The sequence below is a fragment of the Hippopotamus amphibius genome, chromosome 2, assembly GCF_030028045.1.
Source record: "Hippopotamus amphibius kiboko isolate mHipAmp2 chromosome 2, mHipAmp2.hap2, whole genome shotgun sequence".
Taxonomy (NCBI): Eukaryota; Metazoa; Chordata; class Mammalia; order Artiodactyla; family Hippopotamidae; genus Hippopotamus; species Hippopotamus amphibius.
This window is the reverse complement of record NC_080187.1, coordinates 130,177,411-130,189,595: the sequence shown is the minus strand read 5'-3', so window position 1 is coordinate 130,189,595 and position 12,185 is coordinate 130,177,411. Positions and strand designations below refer to the sequence as shown.

Here is a 12,185-nt window from a genome sequence, read left to right as displayed (position 1 = left end):
AAGGGCAGCCTTAGCCGCTCGAGCCAGATTCTGACCTCATAGAATGATAGAGAAACCATCTTTTACACAGCCTTTGCCCAAAGCCCGACAGCTAATCTTTGGTTGGCGTCCCACGTCAGGGCCGTTTCCCATGGCCCTAGGCGGGCGCTGCCCTCTGGACCGTTCAGAGGCCTGCCTGCGTGGCCCTGCCCTCACTCGGATGGAGGTCAGGCGTGTGTGAGCCCTGCCCCCAGCCCCCGGCTTCCTCCGGCGGGACATCTCCTAACTGTCTGCAGCTGATGGGAGGCAGACAGCGCCCTCCAACGCTCTGCAGACGCCTCCGCCCACAGCACCCAGCCGTCCACACCCCCCTGCTCCCGGAGCAGGAGAGAGGAGCCCCCAGAAGCCCGCCTTCGAGCCTCTGGGCCCCCTTCCCTCCCTCACGTGGCTGGTTCCTGAGACAAACAGCAGGACGCACCGTGCTTTTCCACGGCTGGGCCTTTTGCAGGCCCCCGTGCACAACGTTCAGAGCGATCCGTTGTCTCCATCTGACGGACTAAAACCCTGATTGCTAAAATGTCTCCATGTCGCTGCCTTGTTGCTCAAGTAGGTTGAGTCGGTGGAGTTCAACGTCTGGGACATCGGTGGCCCCGCCAGCATGGCCACGGTCAACCAGTGCTTCTTCACGGACAAGGCCCTGTACGTGGTGGTCTGGAACCTGGCGCTGGGGGAGGAGGCCGTGGCCAACCTTCAGTTCTGGCTTCTCAACATTGAGGTGAGGAGGTACCAGCCCTTCAGCTCTCCATCCTCAGGGCATCACAGGGGCCCCACCACTTTAGCGGGGAGGTAAAAAGGAAACAGTTAGGGAGAAACACTTTGCCCTTTCCTGGGCTGTCGCAGAGGCCCCAGAATGGTAGGTCACCATGAAGCCCTGCAAACCGTCCTTGGCCACGTGGTCAATGGTGCTTTTGTACTTCTCTGCTTCCTTACGTTTAAGAGCCCCGCATCTTGGACCCAGGAGGGGAACAGGGCTCCCCTCTTCCAGTGGAAAGGTGACGTGGGCCAGAAGCTGGGGTGCTGTCTGAAGGCATCAGAGATGGGGGTCACAGGCCCTCACGCACCCCTTCGTGCATGGCAGGCCCTCGGGGTTTACAGAGAGGAACCTGGGGTGCGGTGGGGAGACAGCTGTGGGCCGTGGACATCCAGGGTTGGCACGCCCGCTGCCTAGGGAGCTGTTCCCGTCTCCAGCCCGGACTCTCTCACACAGGCCAAGGCCCCAAACGCCGTGGTGCTGGTGGTGGGAACGCACCTGGACTTAATCGAAAGCAAATTCCGCGTGGAGAGAATCGCCACACTGCGCGCCTACGTGCTGGCGCTCTGCCGCTCGCCCTCTGGGTCCAGGGCCACCGGCTTCCCAGACATCACCTTCAAACACCTCCAGTGAGTGTCCGTGGCACCCTGCTCGCCCTCACCTCTCGCAGGGCTGTGGCTGCCGGTCCCTTACTTGTCCATCTTCCCGGGGACGCCTGCTCTGCCTGCAGAGGGCCCCTGAGGCAAGGGCTGTGCTCCTCCCGTGCCCTGTCTGTCCAGGGTGAAGGGTGGCAGCTGGGCCCCTGGAGCAGATGCAACCCTGGGGAGGGTAAGGAGCTTCCAGAGGACTTGCAGGGCAGGGCCTGGAGACACTCTCTGTGCTTCCTGTCCGGGTCTCCTCACCCCCGGGGCCAGTGCTGAGTGTGCATGGCCCCAGTGGGACCGTGAGATAAAAACTCAAATCCCACCCATCGTTTGTTGATCACGGATCAAGAACAGACCCCAGGTGTGGTCCTGTCCTCCCATAGTGCCTGAGTGGTTCCGAGGGGCTGGGATTGGGGAGGGTTGGAGATGGGCCGGTGCTGGTGGGACCAGGGTCCTGGGCATGTTGCTTCTCCCACTCCTGTCCTTGGATTCTCACGACAGCTCTGCGGGTTTGGAGACTGTTGTGCCCACTTCGCAGATGATGAGATGGGCTCAGCTAGTAAGCGTTCTCTGACCGCTACACTGGTGACTCTTGGGTTCCCTCCCTCTGGGTGAAATGCTGTGGACGTGGGTCCACGGGTCAGCCTGGAGACATGCCATGTGGCCCGGAGTATGGGATGGGGCTCTCAGGAGTTCCTCGAGTGCCCTTGAGAATGCCCCCTGGGACCTGCGATGATAGGAGTGCGGACTCCGGGTCAGAAACCTGGGTCCAACCCAAGCCTGCGCCTTTCCGGCTTGTGTCCTTGGGGGTCCCCTTGTGCCTGCATGCCTCACTTTTCTCCTCTGTAAAATGGGGAGGTTGGGAAAACAGACTAAAGCAGCACCTGGTGGTGCCCCCAGCCCCATGCCTTGCACCAAGTAAGGCCTCAAGAAATTTCTGTGTCTCTCTCTCATGAGTTTCCTTAACTTGCCAGTGTCTGGGACAAAACGCTTAGGAAAACAGAGACCCTGCAGTGCTTGTCAGAGAGGGGAGGTGTGGTGAGTGAGCACGGTTCTCTCTTGCACTCATAGCGAGCTTTCCTGTAAGAGCCTGGAGGGTCAGGAGGGGCTGCGGCAGCTCATCTTCCACGTCACGTGCAGCATGAAGGACGTAGGCAGCACCATCGGCTGCCAGCGCCTCGCGGGGAGGCTGGTGGGTACCTCTCGTCCCCTGCAGCCCGAGGGGCCTGCTTCCCGCATGTCAGGGGGACCACACCTCCCTCTCTCTCTCTACGCGTGTGCTGTGGATACTGCGTGATCCCCATGTGAACAGTTTCTTGGGGGATGGGAGGGGTGGGGTAGTGATAGGAAACCTTCCACCCGCTCAGTCCCTGGAAGGGTGGCAGGAGACGCAGCTGGCTGGACACCCCTGCAGACCTGAGGGCCCAGCCTTGCACTCCCGCCCCAGATCCCTAGGAGCTACCTGAGCCTCCAGGAGGCGGTGCTGGCTGAGCAGCTGCGCCGCAGCCTGAGCGACGATGTGCAGTACCTGACGGACAGGCAGCTGGAGCAGCTGGTGGAGCAGATGCCTGGCAGTGACATCAAGGACTATGAGGACCTGCAGTCCGGTGGGTGGGCGGGGAGGGTGGGCAGGCACAGGGGCTCAGATGGGTACCAGCAGGCCCAGGCGTGGGGCCCTGGGAGGGAACACTCAAATTCTTCACCGCTCTGTGCATGTCTGCAAATAACTGCAGAGACACGTCAGGTATCGATTTGGGGTCACAAGTCAGTTTTAACGAGTAAGCGAGTTTGCAAAGATGGAAGCTATGAATAAATGGAGACCAGCACGTTGGCAAAAGTTACAAAACGCCTCTTAAGAGCACGTGGAGGGCCCCCTGTGTTGGGAGTGTTGGTTGCTTCCTAAGAGGAATCTGTGACCCAGCCCCCTTAGGGAGGAGGTCACCCAGAGTCCCTTCTGCCCTTTGTTTGACGACGCCCTTTCATCCCCTTCCCTGGGCAGCCATCAGCTTCCTCATTGAAACCGGCACCCTGCTCCACTTCCCGGACACCAGCCACGGCCTGAGGAATCTCTACTTCCTCGACCCCATTTGGTTGTCTGAATGTCTGCAGAGAATCTTCAACATCAAGGGCTCCAGGTCGGTGGCCAAGAACGGGGTGATCAGGGCAGAGGACCTCAGGATGCTGCTGGTTGGGACAGGCTTCACCAAGCAGACTGAAGAGCAGTATTTCCAGTTCCTGGCCAAATTTGAGATCGCCCTGCCGGTCGCCAACGACAGGTGAGGCCACAGACCGGGCTGTGCCGGTTGCTCCTTCCTTCCTGTGCCTGGGATGTCTCATGTCAGGGGGTTCAAAGAAATCCGTTTATTGAAAAGGTGTAGGAAAACATGCAAGAACGTCAATGGTGTTAAAAGTAACTTTGGGGAGTTCACGCTTTGGGAGGTTGATTGCTTGGTTATTTGGTGAATAAAAATGGAGTAAGTAACAAAGAAGCACATGCTAATTACACAGCCCAGCTTCAGAATGCAGGGAGGGCAGCGGCTGCAGGGGCCTGTGGGTTCGATCTAATGATGCTGTGACCTAAACCAGCTTGGTTCTCAGGGCCTCCTTGTCCTAACTTCAGTTTCAGCACTTTCCTGGGTCTGATGCTGATGTTGGCCATGAGGCAGTAGCCAGGATGCAAAATCCGCAGACCTTTTCCAGGCACCTGTCATAGACCATGTCACCACCCTGCCCCTCAACCCCGGAGCTCTGTGGGGGATGCCTACTGGAGACTCCCAGGGAGCTGGCCTGGACCCTGCGTGGCCAGCCCAGCAATGCCATTGGCACGGACTGGGTCTCCTGAGAGCCGAACCGGAGCCATCCCTCCCTGAGGCCCCACCCAGATTTCCACTTGGTCTTATGACTGTAGGAGGGGACCTCAGTCCTCCCTGCTCTAGCCCCGTGGGGGCCAAGATTGAGTCCTGAAAAGAGAAACCCCAAGGAGGAATTCAAAATCCACCTGATCCTTCACACCAGGGCCCAGGTGTGTCCTTGACTTTGGCCCATGAAAAAGCACACAGTGAGTTTACACAGCCTGTGAGTTTACAACATTGCAGAATCTGACAATTTTCTGGTGATTGTATCAGCAGATTAGAGGAATGAGAAGATATGAGCAATCTGTAAAAGCCAGTCCCAACTACCTTTCTTTACTCATCTGTAAAATGGTGATAATACTATTATCTACTAGTATTATAGTCATCGCAAGGATTAAATTTCATAATACATGGAAAGTGTGAAAGGTGTCTCCTGCACCTGCGAGCTTCACGGACATCAAGGATCATCTGTACTGTTATTGTTACCATCTTTGTGTTCAGTACCCACAGCCAGTGGTGTCTGGTTCCACCGGAAGTCAGGAGCGTCCGAGCGTTTGCCGTCCTAGCGCAGGTATAATGGTTCCCTCGTGCCCCAGGGACAAGGAGTTCCAGCTCCTTGCACCATACGCTTTTATATGGTCCACAACACTATCAACAAAAACAAAGGCATCTGCTGCTGCTTTTAGAGCACGGTTTTCAACCTGCAGTCCGGAACACCTCCAGTCCCTGGGAAAACCTTCAGAGCATTTCTGAACCTCCCTACACTTTGAGTGTTTGTGCATCCTCCAGGGTGGGGACTCATTGGCTCTCAGCGCTCAGGGAAGGCTCCTGCCCGACTGCCGAGATGACCCCAGGGATGTAGCGTGAGCCGCTCCACAGTACAGACACCACACACAGCCCGGGTCTTCACGGCTTTATGTTCAACAGGCACACGAAGAACTCACCTCGTAATTCCCCAGGCTCATCCCCTGGGACAGCCTTGCCCTACCGGTGATCACTCTTAAGCAGGTGCCTGTGGTCTCTCCACTCACCTTGAGAAGGTGCTTTCGTGGCCAGGCAGTTTAAATCTCTTCAGTCGCCATGCTGGCCTCTAAGTCGCCTTTGTCTTCAAAAGTATTGAGTACCTGCTCTGTGTACTGGGGCACCTGGGTGCAGAGGGTGCTGCCTCCTCTTGCTTAGGGCACACCTGCCAGGTGGAAAGAAACAGGAAGCTTCAGGGCATGGCCAGAGGGGGTCTCGTAGATCCACGCTGAGCACGGTACAGGCGAAAGAAGCAGGGTACTTCACACCGGGCACTGACGAGGGCCTCCCGTTTAGGGAGGTCAGAGAGATACAGAAAGACTTCTCAGACCTGAAAGGACTAAATCAGGGCATCTGCTGGAGAGCACCTGGCTGTGGAGAGAGGCACTCTAGCTGGGGTGCTTGAGAAGGTCCTTTCACCCAAGACCTGTAATGGCTGAAGAGGACCCAAAACTTCACCATCTGCCCCCTCTGGGCCTCACCTGCACAGCTGCTGTCCATCCTTTAACCCTGCGAGGTTGGTATCTTTTCTCTTCCCACATCAGGGAAGCAGAATCGCAGCGAGTAAAGCCCATGTGCTGAAGACAGAGCCAGGATTGACCCCTGGGTGCTCCGCCCATGAGGCTGTCATTAAATTTTCCTTCTACAGTAATTTCAGGGCTCCCTTTCAGAAAGTTCTAAAGACATTTTATAGGACCTAAACTGACATGTGTTAAGAGGATTAGGAATGCTGAAGGCGAATCTTTAAGAAAAGGTCACACCCAAGGCTCTGCCCAAGGCTGCTTAGCTGCAGGGCACACGGAAGATGCTGGTTTTCAGGGAATCTTGGAGGGACCTCCCCCCTTGCAGCTGTTTCCAGATGATCACGGTCATGAACGTCTCACTGGCACTGCGATTCAGCGCTTTTGTGAGTTAGAGTGCTCTCATTAAACATCGCTCTTTTGCACAAACAGCCTTATTCAAACTTGTAAGGCAATAGTGTTGTCTCAACTGGCCAAGAACAATAAATAGCTTCTAAGGCCAAAAACGTTTCTCTGACCCCAATATCTACATTGTCCTTGAAACTGTGCAGCTGTATTTGTTTTTCCTTCACCATCCAAAGTTAATTTTAAGTGACTCCCCCATCACAAGCCAGTTTACAGAGAATCAACTGCGATTTTGCTGGGTCTGTGTCTATGACCACACATGTTTTCATGTCTTCCCTTAGCCATACTCTAGTCTCTATCTCAGAGACCTCGATAAAGAGATTGACTGTGCCTATCTTCATTTTCTCTTGGAGCATTTATTCTCAGCATATAAATGAGCCCCTCTTTCTAAAAATAAGATTCCAAAGGCTCTGGGAGGAAGGCACCAGGCAGCCTGAGCTGTTTCAGCAGAGCCTGCCCCAGGCCAGGCTGTCTGCCGGGGCCAGGGCCATACAGCATAGCTCAGGCCCCGGGGTTCACTAGCCCCCTTTGGTGTGTTTCAGCTATCTCCTGCCACATCTCCTTCCATCCAAACCCGGCCTGGACACCCACGGCGTACGGCACCCCACGGCCAACACCATTCAGAGGGTGTTTAAGATGAGCTTCGTTCCAGTTGGCTTCTGGCAAAGGTTTATAGCACGGATGCTGATCAGCTTGGCTGAGATGGACCTCCAGGTAGCATTTCCTGCACGGCACAGTTTTTGCTTGTGTGCGAGGGATGGAGGGAGGGAGATGCCCTTTGCTGGAGGGGCCTGACTGAAGACTCTTCTGCAGCAAAGCTGTTGACTTAGGGCCTGGAGGCCAGTTGCCTTCTCTCCCCTAGGCCGCAGACCCACTTGAATCATTCTGTGAATACCAAATCAGCGCCTAGCTGGCTTGGACAGAATATCCCACTAGGAGCAAGGGTTCTAATCCAACCAACATCAGCATCCCCTGGCCGGCTTGTTAGAACACAGGCAGCTAGGCCCCCACTCAGGTTCTGGCTCCGCGGCCGTGGACTGGGACTCAGGACGGATCCAGCCACTGCCCCAAGTGATGCTGCTGGTCGGGGACCCCACCCGGAGAACCATGGCCTCGGAACCACGGCTTTACCATTCAAGCTGTGACTAGACTCCCCTGGGGAGCTCCTAGCAGACACAGGCCAGACCCCAGACACAGACCGCTAAGTCAGAATCTGCAGGTGTGGTAGTCAGGCATCAGTATTTTTTAAAGCCCTATGGGTCCACTGTCCAGTCAAGCTAGAGAACCACTGGCATAAGACCCAACCCAAGGAGTTCTTTTCTGTGGGTTCACCTGGGGTTGTTGAAGGAAGTCCCAAGCTGTCAGTCAACATTCCTTTTATGCAAGACAGTAATACGGAAGTAGTAGTTGGCTGGAGTGATGGTTCTCAAAGTGGGGTGCCTGGGCCCGCAGAATCAGCCTCACCTGGGAACTTGTTAGAAGTGCAAATTCTCAGGCCTGCCCCAGGCCCGCTGCATCAGAAACTCTAAGATGGAGCCCAGGGCTCTGTTGTTCACAAGCCTTCCAGAGAATTCTGACCTACTTTACAGTGTGAGAACACCTGACGTAAGCCAGGACTGTTGAATAATTGACATTAAATTCAGCAGGAGTTTGCGTTTGCCATGTTCTAATTGTAAGGCCCTTATGCAATTCAACTTCTTGCCTAGTAAAGATATTCTTTGATCTTCCCATTCGACTGACATGTTCAAAAATAAATGTAAGAGCCTGACAATGCCAGAACCCCTCACAGCTCCTGTTCGTGGGAGGGAGATGTGTTAGCAACACAGTCAGGTGCACTGACAGATGGAAGGAGTGGGCGCAGGGGCTGGCTCGCCCAGTGTTCCCGTTTGGCCACTCTGCCCTCCCTGTGAACTCTTCCTCCTGCCACATCTAAGTGGGAGGTCACCCAGCAGCAGCATCGTGTGAGGCCTGAGCTCCCGCGTGGGCTCCGTGGCTGGCGGGGTCGGGGCCCAGCCCGGTGTGGAGGCCGGCGCCCTTTCCAGCAGCATCCCTCACTCAGAATTAGGAAAGAAGACCTGTTGAAATTCAGATGAGGAAAAGGAGTTCAGTCTCAGAAGTAATCAAAGGTATGCAAACTCAAGCACTGATAAGACACCACTTTTCACCTATCAAATTAGCAGAGAGCTGATAGCCAACCCCAGAATCAGGAAAGTTCACACACTGTGGTCAGTGGGTATACAGCCTAATCAGCTTGAAAACACCTCCTCACTAGGAATCCAGAGCCTGAGCACGTTCAAACCCTTTGACCCAATAATCCTAAGCTGTAAATCTGAACTATAGAAATCATTCAAAATCAGAGAAAGCTCTGTGGTTTTTCATGTTCCTCTGTCTTACCTGAAAGAGCAAAAGATTGGAACCAACCTAAAAGTCCAAAGAAGAGAATGGTTCAGCAAATTACTGTACTTAATGTTTTGAACTTTAGAAAAATGAATTTTATAAGTTTTTTAATGGCATAGGAAAAACATAGTATTTTAAAGTGTACACAGTTAGAAATGTAGTAATACAAAATTACAAAATATGGCCTCAGCTGTTTCATAAACGTATAGGTAGATAGGCAAAAAATCTGGAATAAAATATACCAAAATTTTCATGATCTCTCTATGTGTTAAGTTGGTATTTTATTTTCTCTCTTATATTTTTCTGTATTTTCCACATTTTCTAAGGTAAATTTTTGCTTGTAAGATCAGGGAGGGAAAAGATTTGAAAAAGAAAAGCCTGTTTTCAATCTTTTAGGGAAAATTTGTTCCCAGAGTATCCTGGAGACCCCCTCAGATAATGCAGCATTTCATTTGGCAGCAGGATGAGTACTGCAGGAGGGAGGGGTGGGAAGACGGACGGTGGTCCTTTATCATGATGGGGCCAGGCCAGCCTCTTCACAGCTCTGCCCAGGGCCAGCGAGGAGCCCAGAATACTTAAGCAGGGTCTTTTCTCTGTCTTTCAGCTTTTTGAAAACAAGAAGAATACTAAAAGCAGGCACAGGAAAGTCACCATTTACAGTTTTACAGGAAACCAGAGAAATCGCTGCAGCACATTCAGAGTGAAAAGAAATCAGACCATCTATTGGCAGGAAGGACTCCTGGTCACTTTTGATGGGGGCTACCTCAGGTAGGAACATGCGGGAACTCACCTGACTGGGTCACCACAGTGCCGTGGAAACAGCCCCTAGGGCAGCCTCTGCCAGGAGACTATCTGCTTGGTATCCAGAGTTCTGTTCCCGAGGGCAGCTCATCATGGAAGCTTGCTAGAAGTAGGAAACCCCCAGCAAATGTCCCAGAGCTTCCCCATCTTCTCACCCCTTCCTCTCGCCCCTTACGGAACAGGAAAGGCAAGGGAGGGTGTGGCGACCACAGCCCAGGGCTGGAGGGAAGTGGGCAGCCCCTGAGCACAGGGGTGAGAGCATCCAGCACCCCCTGGTCACGTAGGTGGGACCTGCCAGGGCCTTGCAGCCGTCCAGCCCCACCCCCTTGTCCTAAGATATGGTGCCCCGGGGGATGACAGTGGTTCCCTAGCCCCTGTATCCCATGATACCTACCTTAACTCCTTTTTCCTGTTCCCTCTTTTTTTATTTTTTTTTGAGAGAGGGAGAGAAAGTCAACTCAGCAGGTTAATAACTGATTTTTAATCAGGTTTCGTTTGGTACCTACAAGATTATTTCTTACTTAAAATGAATTTTCCAAAATGTTTTTTTCAGCTTTATGAGAAGAGAGGGGAAAGGGGGAGAGTAACTTTTTTGAGGGCCTGATTTGGGACACTCTTGGTGCCTGGTGCTTTCATATAGATGTTCCCACTTAAAGCTCACAGTCTCCCCTTGGCAGATGAGAACCCTGTGGTTCAGATGGGAAAACCTTCCCCAGGGTCACACCTGAGGGTCAGATCCCAGCCTGAGCACCCCTTCCTGCAAAGTCCTCGTTGTGTCCGCTTCGCCGTTTTGGGGGCAGCGAGGGGAAAAGGCAGGGCCATGCACACAAGTACACAAACGCAAGAGCCTCCTCTGACCGTCCTGCCCAGGCCCTTAGGGGGTCCCTGGGGGTTGCACCCTCACTCTGGAGGCAGGGAGATTATCCCAGGGCCCTTCACAGCCGATCACAATGAACCCCTTTTTGTTTCTGGGTTGCAGTGTGGAATCCTCAGATGTGAACTGGAAAAAGAAGAAAAGTGGAGGCATAAAAATCATCTGCCAATCGGAAATAAGGGACTTTTCAGCAATGGCTTTTATCACAGACCATGTCAACTCCTTGATCGATCAGTGGTTTCCTGGTAAGAAAGTGTTTTTGAACCAGGTCTTGGCTCGTGTTAATATTTCTTTATACATCGGGGTGGGGCTCCTTATTTGGAGACCAGAAATCCCACTGAGATTCAGCCCCAGGAGACCAGAGGGGTTCTAACAGCCCTTTGGTGGAGTCCTGAGCCCTGGGGAAGTCCAGCTGTGGGCATGGGTGGAGGTGCTATGAGGAAGACGTGGGCGCAGACCCACAGGACCTGGGAGGGACTTGGCCCCTGGCTGCACCCAGCGTGTGGGAAGAAGGACGCCCCAGGCACCGCAGGTGTTCTAGGAAGACCCTCGACGTGAGCCTCACGCAGCCTTGTTTACGTGGTGAGGACAGGGCTGCTGAAATCGAGGGTGGGGCCCGCAGCTGGAGATCATCCCTTCTGCAGGGGTGGGAGGGAAGGCGCCACACCTGCCAAGGGCTGCCATTCTCCTTCCCTGCCCACCCCCACGCCCCCCAGATCCCAGTGGTGATCAGCCACCCACATAGCCCTTTCCAGCCCCTTTGATCAGTTTTTTCATTGACAGTCCACCCCAAGACTTTTTGCAGTGAAGCTGTTGAGGTCCTCTGTTTGTTTTGCTCCTGCAAACCCACTGTGGGGCATCCTGCGGGGAGGAGGCCATCCAAGCAAAACCAGGCAGCCTCTTCCCTGTGAGCCCTCAACCCTGCAAGGCTGGAGACCAAGAGAGCAGAGGGTGGGTTTGGGGTCCGAGTGCCGCCTATGGCCCGCTAGTCCAGACCCCTGGCCTCCTGAGCAGGCTTCCTCACCCATACACCATCCCTGAATCCTGGGAGAGCCTCAAAGGAAATGCTTAAGAAACAGTGGCCGGATGTGCTCCAAATCATGCCCTGGGTGCCAGGGTCGGGGGTCCTTTGGGTGTTGATGGGAAAGGTGACCTACAAGGGAAAGAAGCATGGAGAGGGGCCTAAGACAAGGGAGGTGAGTGTGTGGGTTGTGGCAGCTGGGCGGTGCTTGGGCATGCAGTGGGAGCCTCTAGGCCATTTGAACCCTACGGGCCCTTGTGGCTCCCCACCAACCAGTGGTCACCCCACAGCAGGTACTACTGGGGATTTGACTAGAGCCCATTAGACAGGAAGGACTGGGCTGAGGGCCTGAGACAGGGCTGCCTGCAGCACCACCAGCCAGCTGGCAAGGTGTGTCACATACACATGCCCAGGAAATTCTAGGAGTCCACCCTGCACCAAGCAGGACATCAGCTCGCCCTTCTGGCATCTCCACAGGACAACGTGGAGGGTGTTTCTTTGCACCTCCTTTCAGGGGCTGTGTCTCCTGCCCAGGGGAACCCATGTAAAATTATTAGATATTGTCTATTGTAATTTGTACCCATTTCTCCTCCTGCATTGCTCTTCTAGAAAAGATCATGGTAATTCCAAGCCTTACGTGTCTGATTTTAAGAATGGCCCCTTACTGGTTGTGTTTTGGTCACTGGAGTGTGGCATAGCTCAGATCCAGCCTGCAGTGTCCTTTCGGGCCCCAGCTGTGCAGGAGGGATCCCCAGACTCTCAGCACTTCCTGGGCCAGCTGGCTCTGGGTCTGGACCCCCGGTGACTGTCCATCGTGTCCCCGGCCCCTCCCTGCAGCATCTTTTAGGATTGAGGATGGT

General features: G+C 54.1%; 1 protein-coding gene across 7 annotated transcripts in view; it reads left to right on the top strand.

The window, feature by feature from the left end:
- Positions 1-12,185, top strand: part of LRRK1 (leucine rich repeat kinase 1) — a 119,823-nt gene that overhangs the window by 84,801 nt on the left and 22,837 nt on the right. For all 7 annotated transcript variants that reach the window (XM_057721051.1, XM_057721050.1, XM_057721049.1 and 4 more), the window contains 8 exons: positions 590-754; positions 1,247-1,419; positions 2,506-2,626; positions 2,882-3,041; positions 3,434-3,710; positions 6,775-6,946; positions 9,234-9,397; positions 10,410-10,549. In XM_057721051.1, coding sequence (XP_057577034.1) covers positions 590-754; positions 1,247-1,419; positions 2,506-2,626; positions 2,882-3,041; positions 3,434-3,710; positions 6,775-6,946; positions 9,234-9,397; positions 10,410-10,549 — 1,372 coding nt within the window. The remainder of the gene's footprint in view (positions 1-589; positions 755-1,246; positions 1,420-2,505; positions 2,627-2,881; positions 3,042-3,433; positions 3,711-6,774; positions 6,947-9,233; positions 9,398-10,409; positions 10,550-12,185) is intronic.